This window comes from Notothenia rossii (assembly GCF_949606895.1).
Source record: "Notothenia rossii genome assembly, chromosome: 8".
In the NCBI taxonomy this organism is placed as follows: domain Eukaryota; kingdom Metazoa; phylum Chordata; class Actinopteri; order Perciformes; family Nototheniidae; genus Notothenia; species Notothenia rossii.
Window position 1 is genome coordinate 74,071,257 of NC_136906.1, and position 20,371 is coordinate 74,091,627.

Consider the following 20,371-nt stretch of genomic DNA (forward strand, 5'->3'; position numbering starts at 1 on the left):
ACATACAGCATAAACAAGTGAACTTTCAAATGAAACTAGTCTCATAACTTTAGCTCTACAGTAGGTCGTGTTTTTGTCAGCTCACCAGACTGTAGCGTATCTTGGCGAGAGAGATTAGCTCCTGGTCTCCGGGCGTGCACATGTTGAGGCCGATGGGCAGCAGCTTCTTCAGGGCCGCCACGATCAGCGACGTCTGGACGGAGTAATACTCGCCGCGGCGCCGCTTGTGTTTCCTCTCCTGGTCGCCCCCTGACTACAAAGACAAAGAAGACAATGATATCATGACGACACACTGCTGTTTTCCCTAAAATAGCTTCATCTTGTCCTATATTGTATTTTAATGTAGAATCATCCTATTTTATCTACTTGTTGGCTTGTTTTATGTCAATGTTATAATTGTTTGCTTTTATGTAGAGCACTTTGTTGTGCATGACCAGCACTATAGAAAATAAGATCCATTACTACAAACTGCATTTTAAGCCATTTTCAAATGTTGTACTCCACTAAACAGGAATACAAAAAGTAGTATGAATTGTTTTTGACTGTTATGAAATGAAAGTGTATTGAATCCATAAAGGCAAAATGCTTTTTATTCACCTAGGCAAAGCTAAGAGACTTTACCTTCATATTTCCAAAAAAGCACTCAAATACAGTTTAGACAGCACAAGAAGGGTGTTTCACCTCTGACCAATATATTAGGATTCATTACATACCATTACCAAAAGTCTTTCTACATAAATCAGACCTTCAAGATCAAGAGCGGAGGTTTTTCAGGTCTGCCAAAACAAATAAACAACAAACACTCACAGTGACAGCTAGCTGAGTGGCCGCTGCACCAATCACTGTCAACATCCAGATATATGACCCACCTATAACCCAACTATGGTAAATATCCTGATAACGTGTCGTAAACCCTCGCTATAAAGGGGCATTTAAAAGGTGTGAACTCATACGGTTGAATTGAAGAACATCCTACATCTACATACTCCGCTTGTTCAGCACGTCTCAGGGAATCGATTAAAAACACAGGAACAAAGCGGAGAAGGACTTTCCCTTTCATTATGAGAGTCTGTGAAATACACTAGAAAGAAATGGAGCCATTGGGGATCCTGTCGGGAAATATTCAGCTTGTGTTCAGCTTTTCGCTTTTCGAGCCGTCAGGGCCTCTAGATAAGATATTCTACAAAATAATATTTAAAAACATTAAAAAATATATATTTATTTTTAATATTTAAAAAAAATATTTTGTAGTTATATTTTTCATCAGTTTAACCAAAATAACTTGATTTAATTGTATTTAAAATAACATTTCCAAATGAATAAATCCTTCGAATCTGCCTATTCAGTTTCTGTTTGAATGTGAAGGGTTGAAAGAAGCTCCTTTAGCCTTCTCTGGGAGTTACTGTGAAGACAGGAGCTGATTGGTGGTCCAGCTATGAATTCACAGAGGGCCCAGCTATAGGCCCAATCCCAAACCGCCCCCTACACACTACCCCTACACACTACCCCTACACACTACCCCTCCGTTTGCGCGTTCGCGCGGAGGGTCCGCCACATTAAAGATGTTTGGAGTTTTATTTGAGTTCTTAATTTAAATTTGTGGTCTAAGAGATGCTGATTGGAAACCGTTGTTACATACAGTTACGGCACTTCCTGTTTCTGCCGGAGAGAGGGGAGTTTGTCCCAAAGCTTGCCGCTGTATTTATTCCCTCCATCTGACAGGAGGGAGCCTCGTTGAGCTGCGAGTGTCACTCCACAGACTTCACTCCGTCACGGAGGGGGAGTGTGTAGGGGTAGGGTGTGGTTTGGGATTGGGCCATAGTAACTGAACGAGAGAGTAATGTCAAATGACAGTACAATTGACCAATCATATCTTCCCTCTAAATGGGTGGGTTTTATTATCGCGGACTTTATGACAAGTTCCGCCCGCTGTGAAACGTTTCTTGTTTCCATAGCAACAACAACTTCCTGTCAACAGCGTAAACTTGCCTTCAAAATAAAAGCATGCCAAATTACACTTAAGACTTACAACTGCAATGAAAAAACACAAATTGGGTTATTTACAGGTGATGTTTTGTGTGGTAGAGGCTCGCTGTCATTGATGCGTTTTGCACCCCGGGCCGTTGTTTTGATATTCCGCTGAAGTAGACGCTGTGACGTAATAACTCTTATTTTATTTATTTTTCGAGGGAAGGGGTGGGGGTCAGAGGGCCTAGGTATAAAAGTCACGGCTCGACACTGGCTTTTCGAAAGTGGTGTCACAGTGAAGAGGACAGCAGGAAGTGAGACAAGTCTAAATGAAACCCAGAGAGAAGTAAGAGGTACCCTGATCATTGCCTGGGTGAATTACAGGGCAAATGTGGTACAAAAATAGATTTAGTTTATCATAATGACAAAACATGTCACTCAGTGCAACAGTTTGGGTCATTGGGGAGTTTATTATAGTAACAGGTCCACATTGTAGCTATATGGAAGGGATGAATAAGACCATACCTGTGATTGGGATCAATGCTTTGTTGTTCTTGGGCTTTTATTGACATTAGGAAACAGAATCATTTTGCCCTTGTATTGACCCATATCATCTGTCACTTCTATTTGATTTACCTTGGACATCTTCGCCTTGCCCTCTCCAGTCAGGAAGCCCAGATTGTTGATCTCATTCTGAACCACAAAGTTTTGCTCCTCACGTTTGAAGTTCTGGATTCAGAGGACAATAAAAAGAGGTTCAACAGGAAAGCCTTCCTCACGAAGCAGCATCCTTATATCAAATGGTGGTATTGAATCAATAGACTTACATGGGACTTGCACCAGAGGATGAAGATCTCAGCCACCATCCTGAAGAGCTCAGTGGAGTCTGCATCCGGCTCCTTCAGCCACCTGGACCTGGAATTAACCAAAAACAGTTTCAATAGGGTTACACTTAGTTTAACTACATCTGATCAGGACATCACAATGAAAACAATCTGTGTGATAAAGCTCAGAGAATAAAGTGAGCAAACCAATGCTTACTAAATCAATATCCTCCAATTCATTTTGTAAATAAATACATATCTTTCTTTTCCAGTACCTGTTGTTGTCCACGTAACGGATGAGCATGGGGTAGAAGGCGTAGAGGTCTCTGCAGAGCACGGCAAACTCATCCAGGATGAGCAGCTCTGCCTCCTGGGTGTCACCTTTACTGTCCGCCTTCAGCAGCTCCTCTTCACCCACAACCTTTAAATGCATCACATCAACAACTCATCTCCGGCAATCCAATTATTATTCTCCTCACACATGACCCCTTTCAACTCAGTGGTAATAACCTCGTCCCTGTAAACTCTCACAGTGAAGTTAGCGAGGAACGGTTACTCTCTGTAGGTGATGGGACTCAACATAATGTTCTTAGACTACTAGACAGTGTGCTCTCACCTTCACCGTCTTGTTCCTCAATTTCTCCAAGGTGGGCAGGAAGTGGGTTCTCAGCAGATGAGCTCCCGCCTTGCAGATGATTGGCTGAGAGTAGACTGGACAGAGACAATGGAAAAAAATATATTTTGGACATCTGAGAAAATGATGCTTTCAAGAATACGACAGGTTTCTGTGAGGGTTTGTACAAAAGGACAATTAGGGCCATTGTAGAAAAAAGTATTGTATATACCGTAATTTTCGGACTATAAGCCGCGCCTTTTTTCCCATTTTTCAACGCTGCGGCTTATATAACGGTGCGGCTAATCTATGGATTTTTACAGCTAACGGCCACTAGGGGACCTCCTAAATCTATGGATTTTACAGGTTACAGTCCACCACCTTTAACTCTATGGGGTCTATGGCCGGTCCGCGCCCCCCACCTTTAAGCGGCGGGCTCCAGCAGGAAAAGCTGGAGGCCGAAAAAGAGTGAGACAGGTAGCGCGCAAAAGTAAAAGTGGAACCGAGAGTGGTACGAGAGACAGAACGAGAGCAAGACAGACAGACATTACGAGAGCGAGACAGTTTGTCCCCGTACCACTGGTTGAAAACCACTGCTGTAGATCACTGCCGGTACGTGCGCTGGGAGCACACCGTTTAAGTTTGAAAGTTGAAAAGTGTGTGTGTCTGAAACGCTATGTGATACAGTACAGTTTACACAGCACATGTTCTGTAGCTACTATTGCACTAAATGCTAACACTTGAATACGTTATGCAAATATGCAACTTGTTTGTTAAAATGTTAATAAATGGGAGCTTCCTCAAACAGCCATCTCTTTCCCGACAATCCCCTCTGTGCACGAACCCTTACATATGGTAATTAAACATTAAAACACCTGCGGCTTATAGTCCAGTGCGGCTTATATATGTACACATCATTCAATTTAGCCGCTGCGGCTTATATTCAGGTGTTGCGCCTTATAGTCCGAAAATTACGGTAATCAAGGAGCTTATTGTTGCAATTGAATGCATATTGTTTACCTAAAATGGCTTTAATTTGCTGTTGTAAATATGCAACTAGGGTATTAACACACAGACATTTTATTTTTGTCACAACTGCCATTCTATATTCATAACACAGCTTTACCAGCAATTGTACCTGTGTCCCTCAACACACAATTCTAATAAAAGCGAGAGATATTAGTTGTAGAATAGTTGAATAAATAAGGCACAGCAAGAATTTTCCTTTGTCTGGTTTCCTTGTTTGTAAATGTGTTGAAAGTAAAATATTCAAATGTAGTTCCATGAAGTGTGATTGCCTGAGGCTGTTTTCTCCCTCAGCAACCAATTATGTTATCTGGCCTCTCCTGCACTCCCACGGAGGAATGAGCACAGAAAAGGCAAACCGTTGAGATAAACAATCCTACGTTATTGTATTAACCCTCACTTCCTAGATTGCTTTCCTTCATTCAAATTACTTTTCAGACTTATTGTTATTTTGCTGAAGTCTGACCTTTTTTTGTTTGACTCTTTCCATGATTGCTATGTTTTTCTAAACAGAAAAGGAATGAGTGGGTTTGCTTCTACTTCTCATGGGAATATAACTCACCTCCGAGTTACATTTAAATGCAAATTTCCATGATGCAATTCATTACAAATTCTCTCACATTTCCTGAAAAAACTAGGATATTCATTTATTACAAGCATTAACTATGCAAGTCGGTAAACAAACACCATCTGACCAGAGGGAATCCCTCTTTAAATGAGATATTCTTTCTCTCAAATCGTGAGCCTGGTCGTTACCTGCAATCCTCTTCATCCAGGGGGCGTCATCGATACCCAGGTTGTTGTTGAGGATCTTGAGGATGTTTGCCAGGATGATGCTGAGGTGTTCAGAGGTCACCATAGTGCAGCACTGGGCATCTGAAGAGGAGTTTTCCGGACCCTTCTCCCACCAGTATGACAGATAGTTACACAGCATGGGAAGGATCACCTCAATGACCTGCAGCAGACAGACAGACAGACAGACAGACAGACAGACAGACAGACAGACAGACAGACAGACGGAGAGACAGAGAGACAGACAGACAGACAGACAGACAGACAGACAGACAGACAGACAGACAGACAGACAGACGGAGAGACAGAGAGACAGAGAGACAGACAGACAGACAGACAGACAGACAGACAGACAGACAGACAGACAGACAGACAGACAGACAGACAGACGGAGAGACAGAGAGACAGACAGACAGACAGACAGACAGACAGACAGACAGACAGACAGAGAGACAGACAGACAGACAGACAGAGACAGAGACAGACAGACAGACAGACAGACAGACAGACAGAGAGACAGACAGACATACAGACAGACAGACAGACAGACAGACAGACAGACAGACAGACAGAGAGACAGACAGACAGACAGACAGACAGACAGACAGACAGACAGACAGACAGACAGACAGACAGACAGACAGAAGGTGAACCGTCTGAATGACTGAAGGTGTATTGACAGTAGAGGCAATAAAGAACAGATTGTTTTGTTTGGGAACTAAAGCTCTAAAAAATGAATTCATAATGTTACTTAGAACTTTGCAGCAATGATGGATTTGGTGACGTTATGGTAATATGTCATGTTGGTGTGAAAATCTTAAAATAATGTGAGTATTTTGCATTAAGTTTTGCAACTCACAAGAGACATATTTTAAAAAGTAAAACCAGAATTGATGAAGTACAGTTTGAGATATCATTGATGCTAGTCCCTTAACATTGCTTCCTACCCAGAATGCTACTTTAAGCATACAAGCAGTGACCATGTTGCTAAGAAACAAAAACCACCTACAAAATGCTGTATCTATTCATTCAAATATCCCATCAGCCCTTCTGACCTGTGGCATCTCGGAGTAGCGAGCACCGGACTCTGAGACATCGCTGACGTCTTTCAGCAGTCCTTCAAGGCGAGGCATCTCCGGACACATCTCCATCACCGTGTCCGGCATACTCAGGACTAGAGAGAAATAACACCAAGAAAAACATTTAATAATCCTTCAAGAGACTCCATTTTTTTGGGCGACTGAGGGAGTGCGGTCGTCTTTCAACCAGAAGGTTGTGGGTTCGATCCCAGCCCATGCAGCCAACATGTCGATGTATCCTTGGGCAAGATAGTTAACCCTGAGTTGCTCCCGATGGCCAACGGTGTGTGAATGTTAGTTCCTAGAGTGAGGGACACTGCTCTGTGTGAATGGGTGTGAATGGGTGAATGACATGTAGTATGTGAAGCGCTTTGAGGGGTCTTAAAGACTGGGTAAAGCGCTATATAGGTACAGTCCATTTATCATTTACCATCGGAGTGAAACAAAGAGACGTGAATTATTTCTCCAACCAATAAATCCTCCGGAAAGCAGCAAGCTTTTTGATTTCTTCGGATCACAATCTCAATACATTTTTCTAATTCTCTGCATTTATCATCCCTTCTGCATCCTGCTTTGAAATGCAATGTAGACTTATTCATATATTCCAGTTTGTATTTATCATTTTATATTTATTTTTCAGGTTTTCAAATAGTTGTAAAACCGATAATAAATCAGAACATTGTAAATGATTGGGACAGAAGTCAATATTAAACGGAGGATCTGCTGCTGGACACTCACTGGCTCTCTCTCGGGGGGTCTTGGTGTTGAACACAGACATCGGGTTGTGAGCGTTGAGTTGAGGCTCCAGGAACGCCACAGGCATGGCGGCCACCAGCGTCGCCAGACTCTCCCCCAGCGCAGGAAGATGCCTGCAGGTCAACATGTACAAATGTTTAAAGGCCTAATCAACACTGACAAGTACAATTTAATCCATACATTTGTTACACTCGTTTCATTCCAAATCTCATAGATGATAGAAATGACATTAAGCACATATCGTTATCAAAGCTTAACGCTCCTGATTTACTTTACACCCTCTATCCTCTAAAACTCAAGACAATGATCATATTCCACATTTGAACCAACATGTATGTCTCTGGTGCTTTAGGTATCTTACCTACTGTAAATAACCATTTAAATAAAACATTACCCCAACCTTCCCCCCCACAGACCCCTTTATACATCCAGTATTCCTATTATGTGACTATCGAAAAATATATAAATCACCATAAAATCTCACGTATTTAAATAAAATGATCTTTTTGATGTTGTTAAAGGACCAATAACTAAAGCAGAGGGTAGTTTTGTTTTACAATGACACATGTGCATGTAATAGTCACCTCAATATCATCCTACACAATCAACACAAATGTGTAAAATATTGAAATTTTTATATGGTTTTATAAAACATATACAAATTTCAATATTTTACACTAAAACACCCTGGGGTCAAATTTACCCCAAGGAAAACCGATGCGTACAAAGTGCGTACAGGAAATGTATAAAAGATCTTCATGTTCATTTTATGTTTACCCATTAGTCCTCACTAAATTAGGAAAAGTCATGAAATACTAAGAAAGAAAAAAAAATGTGAACCATTTTTTTTTTAGATACGTTAAAAATTGAATGGGGTCAGATTGACCCCAAGGATAACAGGAGGGTTAAACGTAATGATTAAATATACACTACGGCTAATCTGTAGATCAAAAACTCATGTTTAATTCTGCTGCATGTTTTAGGAATAGTGTGGACTCATACTTCTCCACAAAGACGTTCTTTCCCGTTCCCAGACAGTAGAAAGAGGCCAAGATCCGGTAACAGGACAGCTGCACATCATTCACTGAAACAAGAAATGTTATTGTTATACAAGAGAAAGATCAGCTTTACATTTGAGTAAATGTAACAATTGAATGCAAGATAATTGAAGGCTTGTAATGACTTGGTGTTAGGAACAAGACCAATGTCCTTAATGTGTCCTTAAATTGTGGATTGTGACCATTACTGTTCAGTTACTTTCTTTTCTTCTAGTTATTGTGATGTGTTTTTTATGATATATTCATGTTTGTTTTTGCAAACTATACAAATAATCTGAAGAAGTAAACACAAACTCACAGAGCAGATCCACTCCAAACTCGTATGTGGTGATGTGCTCGAACAGGGCGGTGAGGATGGGCAGCAGCGCCACCGTCACGTAGTTGATGCTCTGCGTGACGCTCTTCAACTGAGCCCGGGACTGCATGAACTTCCCCAGCTTCAGCATCTCCACCAGCTTCTCCAGGTCCTCCGCCGCGTTCTCAAAGAAAGTCTTGAAGCTGGCTTTGACCAACTCTGAGCCGGACTTCATCACCGTTCTGAGAGAAGAGAGGAGACACAAAGGCAAGCTCAAGAATAGCTATAATGGTCCTTTTGGTGGATCACTCTGCTTGTATTAAAAAAAAAAAAAAAAAAAAGGGAGAAGGGGTCGGATTAAATAAGTGTAAACTTCTTCCGACCCCTTTTCGGACGTGTAATTAGTTAAAGCTTTTTTGTTTATTGATATCAGACAATGATACTACGGATTATTCAATTATTAATTAAATATTTCGTTTTGTTATTGGATTCATTTGTATAGCACTGTTTCATGTCTGTATCATCTTTTGTTTCATTTGTATTTTCTTTGGTTTTACACGCTCAAAAAAAAACAAACAAAAAAAAACTATATTGACAACGATGTGTGCTTACCTGGTGTCGACTGTTTGAGAGAGGATGTGCAGACAGCTCACCATCATTGCAGAGTCACTTCCTGTAAGAGAAACAATCACTGTAGATGTGGAAGGAGATTCAAGCCGAGCGCAACACGAGCATACAGACAGAGGCAATGCAAACCTTACCAAAGAGAGAAATCCTGTGTCTGACAAGAAGTGCCAGCTTACAGAACAGGCTGGAAAAGAAAGACGGTAAGAGCAGAATTGAACAAAAGGCAATCAGAGAGAACAAAGCAGAGCTGAGATGTAAGCAAGGAGGTAAGAAAAGATCTGATGAAAATATAAAAAGGAGAACTCTTAAAAGGGAAGGCTTAAATATTATCACAAATCTGGCAATGGGAAAAACTGATTCCACAAATGTTACATTACTTAACCACAGTACCTGGTGAGCATCTCCTTCTCTTTGTTGGAGGCACAGCCGCAGCTGCTCAGGTTCTTGCTGGGCGTGGACAGGAAGTAGAGACAGTGGTTCTTGAAAGTTTGATCTATCAGAGGAAGCAACACCTGGGGAGAAGAAATCCAGCCATGTGAATAAGACCTTAATAAGGTAGGGTAGGTAAGAATGGAGAAACCAGCTTGAGTGCGCTAGAATTTAAAAATACACAACCAGAAAAAAATCTGCCCCTTCCTTCAGACTTCCTTACAGAGCCCCTCCTCCAACACACACGAACGCAAACATGACCAATGAGGGCACGAGATAAGTTTGTGCACAGATGGAAGGCTGACAGGCAGGTAGGCCATCCAGTTATTTTAGCCGGGCCGGCTCAGATGATTGGTCGTGCTTTTTCACAGCGCCACGGCTTCCACAGATGATATTGTATTTATTGTCAAAGCATTTAATGTATTCATTGCTATCGGGATGTTAAGAGCATTCCATGGAATATAACAACAAGTGTTTCCGAAGTGAATTACCTACCCCACCTTTAATACAAGCTTTAGAAATAAAGTCAATCTAATACGTATCACTGGTTCTGTTGCAAAAGATTCAAACCTTGGCAAAGAACTTGATTTCCTGGTCATGAGGCGATTTGTCCGTCTTCCCACTGGTGGCCATGGCCTCTGGATTGATAAAAGAATGATGAGTGGCAAGTTCAGGGTAATCACATTCCTCAAACGAGATCCTAATAAATGTTAAGCACCTCTTAGTGCACCTGTGTTTGAAATGTCACACACTCACCCAGATGAGCGATGAACTCCTGGGCAGAGTCGACGTACTTCAGCAGCGTTTTGAGGAGCTTGTATGTAAAACGCTTCTCCATGGATGATGAGTCCTGACCCACGTCCTTCTGATCTCTGGAGCAAGAGAGAATCACAAACCAATGATGTTCAAACTACGTACAAACTCAAAAGACTCTTTTCATTTTCTATCTACCCATACTGCATAATGTAGTTATTTGAACATAACAGTGTTTGATTTAACATTTTCATCTTCCTAATGAATCTATCAAATGACTTTTCCTAATCACAAAGTTTAAAACGTCTTTTGTTTCTGTAATTGACTCAACAGGAGTCACTGTAGATAAGGGTTGCCCCCCTGATAATCACAAGTATACAAAAATGAAGAATGAATAAAGAAAAAAATAGCTTGTAGTCATAGTATTACATTTACATTACATTTAGCTGACGCTTTTAATAAGTGCATTCGACCAAGAAGATACTTGAAGAAAACAGAATCATAAAAGTACATCAGGTTTCATAGAGCCAAAACATTTCAAGTGCTACTCAACTGGCTTTAGATAAGCCAGTCCTTTATTAGTGTATAAGTGCTTTGTTAGTAATTCTATCGCTCAAAGTGGAGTCGAAAGAAATGAGTTTTCAGTCTGCACCGGAAGATGTGTAAGCTTTCTGCTGTCCTGATTTCAATGGGGAGCTCATTCCACCATTTTGGAGCCAGGATAGCAAACCCACGTGTTTTTGCTGATGGGAACTTGGGTCCCCCTCGCAGTGCGGGTGCAGCGAGCCGTTTGGCTGATGCAGGGCGGAGTGCACGGGCTGGGGTGTACGGTTTAATAGTAGACATAATCAAGATGAAATGTGTAATTACAAAAGACAAAACAAAGGGTGGCATGAAGTCCACCATGCACTGAACTTAAGAACTCAACTTTAAGATGTTGTTTGTTTATGCTAATTGCATTCACTTGTTTATTTTTCAATGTAAGATAACTTGGTGAGTGAGGGGGTTTACCTCATGATGGCATAGCCGCTGATCTGCAGGAACTTGAAGAGCTCCTGGGCCTTCTCTCTGTCTCTGTACTTCTCTTTAGCGGTCAGGGTGTCATAGGGAACCAGCAGCGGGTGGCTCCCTCCTCCTGACAAGGCAATTCAGATTCACATAAATAAAAAAAGTCAGAATTGCTGAAGTTTGAATATTCTCATAAGGGCAACACATTTCCTCTCAAACCATGAACTTACACACCTTTGCTAACAAGTTCAGATTTCTTCTTCTTGGACCAGATGTTGTGGTAGTTTTCTGCAACCACCTCCACCATGCCCTGCAGATAAAGTAAATAAAACAGATTAGAGCATTTTTGCCACTTTATTAGTTCAGTCAGACAATTCACGTGTTTCTTAATATGTGTATTAGAAGCAGCATATAGTTTGAGTTTGGCGTCTAGGCTCGGGCCTCATCACTCCACAGATTTACAAAGAACATTGAGTGATGATTAGATAGCTATCCCCCGAGCCTACAGGTGGAAGCTGGGGTGGGGCTGGGGTGGTGGGGGGGCAGGCGAGCAGCAGCAACATGAAACACAGCAGCAGGAACATGAACGTAGCAATAGCAAGTGAACACAGCAGTGGCAGCATGAGCGAGGAGGCAGAGGCAGGAAGACCTGGCAGCTTCAATAGAGCGGCATGTTTAGGAGAATGTGTTTGGTTGGATGTAAGAGGGACGAGGTGCGTCACGTGTTAATGTATCATTGGTGCTCGAGTTGACTGCCTGAACGAGCTCGCAGGCTTCGCCCCATATCTATTTATTGTCAATATAACAAAATAAAAATAAAAGGTTGAACAGAAACTAACCTGTAGCTCTCTTGACAAAGTGACATTGTTCAAATCCATTGGAGCAGGACTGAATCCATCATTCTGCAGAGTCAGGAAGATAAAAGCACACATTATTTCTGTTTAAATCAGTGTGTAGTTAACTTTCATCAGTTGACTTAATATAGCTGTAATTAGATTAAAGGTAGGGTAGGTAATTTTGGAGAAACCAGCTCGAGTGCGCTAGAATTTGAAAGTAGGCAGCTGAAAAAAATCTGCCCCTTCCTTCAGACTTCCTTACAGAGCCCCTCCTCCAACACACACGAACGTGCACATGACCAATGAGGGCACGAGATAAGTTTGTGCACAGATGGAAGGCTGACAGGCAGGTAGACCATCCAGTTATTTTAGCCGGGCCGGCTCAGATGATTGGTCGTGCTTTTTACAGCGCTACGGCTTCCAAGATGACATTTTTTGATGTATTTGTTGTCAAAGCATTTCAGATATTCATTGCTATCGGGATGTTAAGAGCATTCCATGGAATATAACAACAAGTGTTTCTGAAGTGAATTACCTACCCCACCTTTAATGTCCGACTCAAAGCTTTTACTTTTTGGTATATTTTCTTTAAAGAAAACACTTGGATCAATAAAGTATCTATATATCTTGACTGTTGTCCATAAAAAAAAGAAACTGCAGCAGATACTTCCTAATTCAAAAGATTCATGCTTTTCAGTATTAATGTTGCCCAATAAAATAAAATGAATAAAGCAAAACACTAAAGTGCGTCGTGAGGGTAATTCTTTCAGGGCCAAATGGTCGTCCTTACACTTCATTTTTCAACGGGACTTGCTGAACACAGTGAAAAAACAATACAGCATATTTTTTATTTAACTTAAAAAAGGAGAACCTTTATTTATTTATGTTATTATAAAGAAAAACATTTGTGACATCCTTATCATGTAATCATGATTAAAAGTAATATCACAGAGAATAACACATCGGGATGTTACCTGAGGGTCGGGGGTCTTTCGTTTTTCACTCTCTCGTTGTTGGATCACGGACTCTCCTTCCTTGGACCGCTCGATGTTCCAGCCCATAGCCAGCATGCTCTTCAGAGACTCCTTCACTGGCCAGCGGTATGTTTCTCTCTCCTACAAATTCAACACAAACAAGAGGAACCACCAGTAAACACAGCTCAACACAGGCGAAAACACTTATACTGACATAAATGTACATTTCGAATGTATTTGCCTTTTTGAATTTTATATTAATAAAAAGAAAGGGTGAGGCCTAACACATTTAGATGCATGCTTGATACTCCCCTTGACTGACTGAATGAATAGCCTAATATGATTAAGGTTGTCAAATGTCTTTAAATTGTGTTTGACTTTTCAATGTCAATAATCCCCACATACACCTAAATCAGGGGTTTCAAACTCAAATACACAGTGGGCCAAAATAAAAAAAATGGGTACTAGTCGAGGGGCCAGACTGGTTCAATGTTTATTGCAAAACTTATTGAAATTAACTTATTGCACATATTAAACCTGGGACTAACTAAGCTTAAATTATTGCCTATAAAAACAACATTAAACATTAAAGGCCCTGTGAAGTATGCACCTGTGCATGATCTGTTATGCTAATACGTATAGTAATGACCAAAATTGTCCATTGGAACCCATATCAAAAAATGTTGGAATAGCAACAAATTTGACGAGTTTTGAATTTTCCGGGGAAATCTGCAGTCGACCTTCGCCTTCGTGGGCGTGGCTTGCGATCTACTGCGTGACGTCACGAGATGGACGCCGCCGCACTGTTTACATTCACCACCGTTCGTTTTTTCTCTTTTTCAAAGTCGAATTTCTCAACGTTTTTGAGCTAGTATATTCCTGGAAAGTGTGTCGGAGTCGACTGGAAGTGATTGCCAATCGAGAAAACCTGACAATGGAGGCGACAGTGAAGAAAGAGGGATGAAAAACACAGGGGAAACGATGCATTGCCGCTGGCTGTAGTAATGTCAAGTCTGCCGAAGTGGCGATGTTTCTGTTCCCAAAAGATGAAGGTGAGCCTGGCTGGTGTCATTGTTTCGTAGATTCTTTGATTGATCATGATAAATAAAGGCCAGTGGTCGATTCGAGAGAGAGAGAAAGAGAGACTGACAGAGTTACAGGGTTGTTGTTAGCATCTGGTGCTCGCTCGGAGCTAACGGAGATTAGCTGTTTCAACAATAAGGAGAGGCAGAGTGCTCTCCTGTGGGACTGAGAGAGATAACGTCAGCTCAGGGAGGTAAACTGTAGCCTAAGTTATCTCAGTGGGTTTGGTCATCTATGTAAACAAATATTTCCATCTATGTAATATTAGTTGTATAAAATAGGTTAAGAAATCCTTCCAATGTTTTTTGATTATTGAAATATATGTTTCATATGAGTGTTGAGAGCTGTATCCATAAATCTCTTAATGTTGCCCTCAAAGTGCACCAGATTGATCACTTTCCTCATCTATCCTGTCCGAAAAGCTGTCCAAATCAATCATTTCTCTCACACTAGTATCACTTTCCAGAGTCTCCGCCATGTTTACAATCGCAACTGGGTACATCTTGTGACGTCACAGCCACTATCGTCTGCAACTTCCGTTAGGCTCAGACGGCAAAATTAATAATTCATTAATTCATTAATTATGAATTATTAAAAAATATTTTAGCCATGAACAGGCACAATGATATGTAAGGAATGAAACTGCCATTTCATTTTGGTGCAAAAACATGCACTTCACTGGGCCTTTAAATAATCAGTTGCATTCATTTCTTATGGCTCTATCTGCAGCTTTTCCAGAGTCATTTCTTATGATTACATTTTCCCACAGGACAACAACAGCTTCAAAAAAACTATTTCCCTCAAAGAAAAAATCAAACATGCCCTGTTGTCGCAACAAAAAAAGTGCAGAAGGAAACATCCATGTAAACTCAGTGTGCTGCTCTGTGATGCTAGTTCAAGCAGATACTTGGCATCTCATCTTGGGTGCACGTTGATCAATGTTTGGGCTCAGGCTCTGAGCTGAGGAAACCCTCAGGATGGAGTGAAGGTGTGCGTGCAATATACCGGCGGGCCAGATCTAATAGTAATTAGAAATTATCCTGCGGGCCGAAATTAAATCCACCAAGGGCCTGATTTGGCCCCCGGGCCTTGAGTTTGACACATGTGTCCTACATGAACCATTTCAGGTAATGGCTCCCCTGGTCTCCATCGTATACACAATCAAACATAATGCTCAGCAGCAGTTGCTGTGTAGTACGTACCTTCTCACTCAGCGCTTTGTAAGGCTTCAGCAGTGGATGAGTTTTAGCCTGGTCGTCCAGACTGTCTCCTTGTTTCCAGCCTGCTGATACCTGCAACAACAGTGTATTGTATAAAGTGTGGTCTATTGCATTTCATGCTCTTAACTGCAATCATAACAAATACAAATATGTCAAAACTTGCTGGCCAGGCCTGCTTCAGTACCAGACGGTGTTTGATACAAACAATGTAATATAACTAATCAAATAAAATAAATTTATCTATGGTATACGATAGATGGGTTAAATGATCTGTCAGAACAAGGGACCAGATGACAGGGACTCACCTTATCTGAGGACCATTTGTCATGGGAATGCTCTGCATATTTGTTGGCAATGTACTCAAGTTTTTCAGGAAGGGAAATACTGGAAGTGGAGAGAATGTTAAAAGTGTTTAATAGTAAATCCGTTTTAGATAATTGATTCATGTAAAAAAAAGAGGCATTTTCAGACCACTCACTTGGCAGTGTTGATGGGTTTGGGATCAAAGTTGCCCTTTGCATCCACTGGCGCCTGTTTCTCCAGTGTTGCTCCAAGACTAGTATCCACAAAGTCAGGCGGTAAGGCTCCAGCGATGGCACACAGGCATAATGTGGCCATCTTGAAAAGGTCAGCATCATATTTCTACAGAAGACAGCAGACACAGCAGAATAGAGCTGTTTAGCTTTTAGATGGACAGACTGAGTAGAGCAAAGCGAAGGAAAGAAAAATGGAGGGATGCTAAACTGAAAGAGAGAAATCTGTGAAAGTGTGCACGGAGCGATGGCCTGTCACAGACTGATAAATGATTCATCTGTTTTGGCTTCGCCTCAGCTGCAGCGCTCACAGGAACCTCATTGAGCTTTCATTTCCCTACCTCTGACTAACAAGAACTTTTCTCTCCTGAGAGCCACACTCGGGTGTGAGTTGTTTTTTTCTCACGAAGCAGCAAACAGATGAAATCTTTATGATTGGGATTCAGGGAAAATGTTGCCTGGCCTCCAGATGGATTTGTGGATTATTCTCACAGATATAAAATAAGCAAAAGGAACCCCAGATTAAAAAGTACAGAGATGTAATAGCTTTCCAAAATCATAAATACATTCTCAGTCCGTGCAGATACCATTGGCTAAACTTAAAGGTGACCTATCATGCAAAATGCACTTTTGTACGTCTTGTATACATGAATATGTGTCCCCGGTGTGTCAGGGAACTCACCAAGTGTCAGAAAACACAACCCTCTCTATTTCCCTCCATACCCAAATCTCTAAAAAGGGGCTGCAACGGATCTGATACAGACTGATCCAGATTTGAACACTTCTATGACGTCACAGAAGTGGCGCTACGGCTATTGGGCCAACTCCACCAATCAGGAGGAGACAGCCACGGACATTGCCGTTGGAAAGCGCTGGAGACGCTGTAGTACATATGCCAGGCCTGTAGATGGTGCTGTTCTCACTGAATCCGAGCATGAAAGGCAGTGTTAAATTGAGCGAAATGAGGAATGGCTAAAATGCATGATCTGTTTGGTATTTTGAAAAATAAAAAGTATAAATATGCCTTATATAGGTATGGTCCTACACTATATTATTCAAATATAGCATGATACGTCCACTTTAATGAATGTTCTATACAACAAGGGTTTTTTGTTGTACCTTCTGAGAAAGGGAGTCAAAGATTCCCCAGAAGAGTTTCTTGGTTAGAAGGAGCTCCTCCTCGGAGGAAACGCCACAGTTGATTATCCCAGAAGGAAGGCAGTAGTACTTCCAGTTCTGCTCGTAGTGGTTGGTCAGAAGCTGGAGAACAGAGATACAGGAAAACATAACAATTTGAGTTCAAGTTGATTTAATAATCTTGCGCATCATTGACCAAACACAAGGGTTCATAGAGTTACTTGTAATTATTCCACAACTTTATAAAAAATAATAATAAATCAGACGTAATGGTGACAGAAGCTCATTTCTCACCCGGAGAGGGATCTGGCAGTATTCACTGAGCATGGGAACATCGAACACCAGCCGTCTGAGCAGCTGCTGCATCATGGAGGGACGCAGGTGCCTGGGAAATGTAGGATGCTCAGTATGGGTTATAAGAAAAGCGTTGTTTGAAACATACAGTGGCATGGTGCACTTGGTGCAGTCTCTCTCCCTTCGCTGAGTTTGAATGAACGAAGGCCTTACATGCAGATAGCCAGCAGACACTCCTCGATGGCGTCCCTTTGGGCTTTGGTGAGCGAGCGTCCTTTGGACAGCCGGTAGATGGTCTGCAGCGTGGAGTCGATCAGCTGAGCGTAGTGCTCCGTGCTGCTGAACAGAGCGGCGCAGCGGGTGAGCAGAGGCAGCAGGGCCGAGCCGATGTACCGGTTCATGGCCAACGCCGTCTCCGTGGTGCTCAACACCTCCTGGGGATCAGAGAGCAACATGTGAGCAACATGAGAGGTAAAGAACACATCACCCCACATGGCAAGATTCACTGGAAGTTATAGTGAATATAAGACTCATGGAAAGAGGAACAAGTAAATTGGTTCTCTTAAATGTACACAGTGGTAGGATGGTGATTCACATATTGCAGCAGTAGGGAGTATTAAATAACTGGTTTGAGTACTGATTATATAAGGATAAGGGAAGGTTTAATGATTCTGACTTTATCATTCACCAATAATTAAATTAATGTTTCTCTGAGGCAGCCATTATGAGAATGTGTCCTGACTTCACTACTGAGCAAACGTTGTTCATGTTTGCTGAGATTATCTGCCTCAGTCACATCTAATGAGCAAACTAGAAACTCAAACTCAGCTGTGTGCACTGGAATTATTACCGGGCGACATAAACACCAGTTGATGTAAAAAGAACGTATTACATATTATAACTGCTTATTAGTGAACACTATTTGACTTTACAGGCTTGCAAGTCTTTTAGGAAACATGGTGAAAGTGGAAAAGTGTTTGTGTTTTCTGTCACTCACCGTGTCCAGAGACGCAGAGGCTTGGAGGTCAGGCAGGAAGCCGACCTCCAACATCTGGAGCAGGAAGCTCTGGTCCTCGATGCCGTACACTCTCTCCAGGAAGAGCACCATGGGGGCCTTGTGGTCCGGACAGAAACAGGCCGACATGTCGGGTTCTGTCATCACCGTGCCATCTGAAGGTTAAACACATTTCAGGGGGAAAAAGTTTTAATGTGCCGTGAACATTGAATTTATTCAGGTAGTTAATGAAAAAGGTTTATAAGTGTAAATAAATGCGTATTAAAAGTTAAAAGTAATTCCAGGGCTGATAAGCAGCAGACAGTTATTTGAAAAATGAGTTCAATTCTGAACACAACCTGCTTTCTTATTTGAAGATGTTACAAAGAAAATTGGATATGAAGTTTTCTTTCATCAGGGCACAAACTGCAAAGGTGCTAAAAAACACAATGTTCCTCCTCAGTAGAAACAGAGAGGCAGGAGAGGATATAATATATATATATATATATATATATAAATATTCCCTGCCGAACGAAGCCTGTCTGTGTGACACCGTGGATTTCATGATAGACCTCAAGCTGGCGGAGCCGAGATGATTCTCAAAGTGCAGAGATGATTGATGATGATGAATTTATGTCAGCTGCCTTCACCTGACAGCATGACTCACACACTGTAACACATCTGCCAAATAAATGTCATATTTCTAGGCACTATGTGGATTGTTAGTTCAGTAGGCTGGGGAGAAAATTAGATTCTGATATATTGTAGCTTGTGTTTGGTCTAAATCAAAAATGTTTTATCAGAGCGCTGCGTGTGCGACCGGTTTCATCCTTGAATTCAGTCCAAAAACCATTTCTCTGCGACAGTGGGAGATTTCTGTGTGTCCCTTTTGGATGCTAATACAACGTTCTTCCCTGCTAGATAACATTGATTGTTTTTGCAACACTGACATACCTTTATTAAGCACGGGCATGTTGAGCGGGATGCTGATGATCCCCACCAGGTCTGTCGTTGGAACCAGGGACTGCAGGATGGCTCGGATACGCAGCGCCTCACCTTTACCTGCATTGATAAGCTGTGAGAGACACAAACGGGGAATATTCAGCTTTGCATTTCATCCAAGTCCCTACAGTAGTCTCTGTGACTGTATCGAGGGTCAAATTAGCAACACAAGTACGTTTGTGCATGACGAAAAAGATCCTCACATGCATCTCTGGAGCGCAGCGTCCCAGCAGGTCAATAAGAGCCGAGTAGAAGGACATGATGGCGTTGCCCATGTGAATAACTTCTCCTTCTTCCTCACCAGAACTGAAACAAAAATACAACACACTTTGACATACTGCAAACCTCACAAGCACAAAGACAAATTACATATTATACGCTCATACATAGAAAGTAATGGGCACAAGAAGGGCAATAGATGGGCAATTTTGTGAGCATGTATAACTGTTTTGGCACAATATCTGATCGTTTAACAGGCCACAGTGTTTCACATATTGATTTTGACCCGCTTCCCAATCCCTCTATCCTCACATCATGCAATAATAACCTTCCTTTGCATACTGATGTGAGCAGGCAAGGCCCCGAAACGTTATTCTAATCTTTACTCACAGCTTCAATGTCTGCCTCGTTCTAAGTACATCTGTATATATACCAATTACTTTTTTAATTGCATAATCTTATTACTAATTACTAGTAACTTGACCAACACTGCTCGTATGTATAAAGGAGATTGAGAATGAGTGGATCTGCTTTGAATAACTTTTAGTTTAGTTTCTCTTGTAGTCTCTTCATTTATTGAAATGTTCTTGTGGTAAAACAACACTATCAGACAAAACCGAGTACTCTTAAATGTCTTAAAACTTTCATGAAGGATAACATTAATCTAAACTAACCATGTTCAACATTAAGGTGTGTTGCACAATGGTTATTTCAAGTTTATGAGCCTTTTGTTGAGCATTTAAATCAAGTAATAAAACATTCTTATCGAACTGAAAGAAATAAACTCCCTTTGTATCTCGTCTCATGATGTGATTTAACAGTCAAACTCATTTTATAAAGCACTATTAAGA

At 41.4% G+C, this 20,371-nt stretch overlaps 1 protein-coding gene across 1 annotated transcript in view; it reads right to left on the bottom strand.

The window, feature by feature from the left end:
- The window catches only part of ryr3 (ryanodine receptor 3), a gene marked incomplete at its 5' end in the record, with an annotated part of 124,643 nt that overhangs the window by 24,501 nt on the left and 79,771 nt on the right, over positions 1–20,371 (bottom strand). Inside the window, 28 exon segments of the mRNA XM_079643761.1 lie at positions 86–253; positions 2,605–2,697; positions 2,796–2,883; positions 3,068–3,213; positions 3,409–3,503; positions 5,188–5,386; positions 6,279–6,397; positions 7,041–7,171; positions 8,061–8,142; positions 8,415–8,653; positions 9,024–9,084; positions 9,173–9,222; positions 9,429–9,550; positions 10,038–10,105; positions 10,224–10,339; positions 11,232–11,355; positions 11,463–11,538; positions 12,068–12,130; positions 13,039–13,179; positions 15,324–15,413; positions 15,647–15,725; positions 15,820–15,983; positions 16,994–17,134; positions 17,306–17,396; positions 17,519–17,739; positions 18,303–18,475; positions 19,254–19,374; positions 19,505–19,607. Of these exon segments, the coding sequence (XP_079499887.1) occupies positions 86–253; positions 2,605–2,697; positions 2,796–2,883; positions 3,068–3,213; positions 3,409–3,503; positions 5,188–5,386; positions 6,279–6,397; positions 7,041–7,171; positions 8,061–8,142; positions 8,415–8,653; positions 9,024–9,084; positions 9,173–9,222; positions 9,429–9,550; positions 10,038–10,105; positions 10,224–10,339; positions 11,232–11,355; positions 11,463–11,538; positions 12,068–12,130; positions 13,039–13,179; positions 15,324–15,413; positions 15,647–15,725; positions 15,820–15,983; positions 16,994–17,134; positions 17,306–17,396; positions 17,519–17,739; positions 18,303–18,475; positions 19,254–19,374; positions 19,505–19,607 (3,364 nt within the window).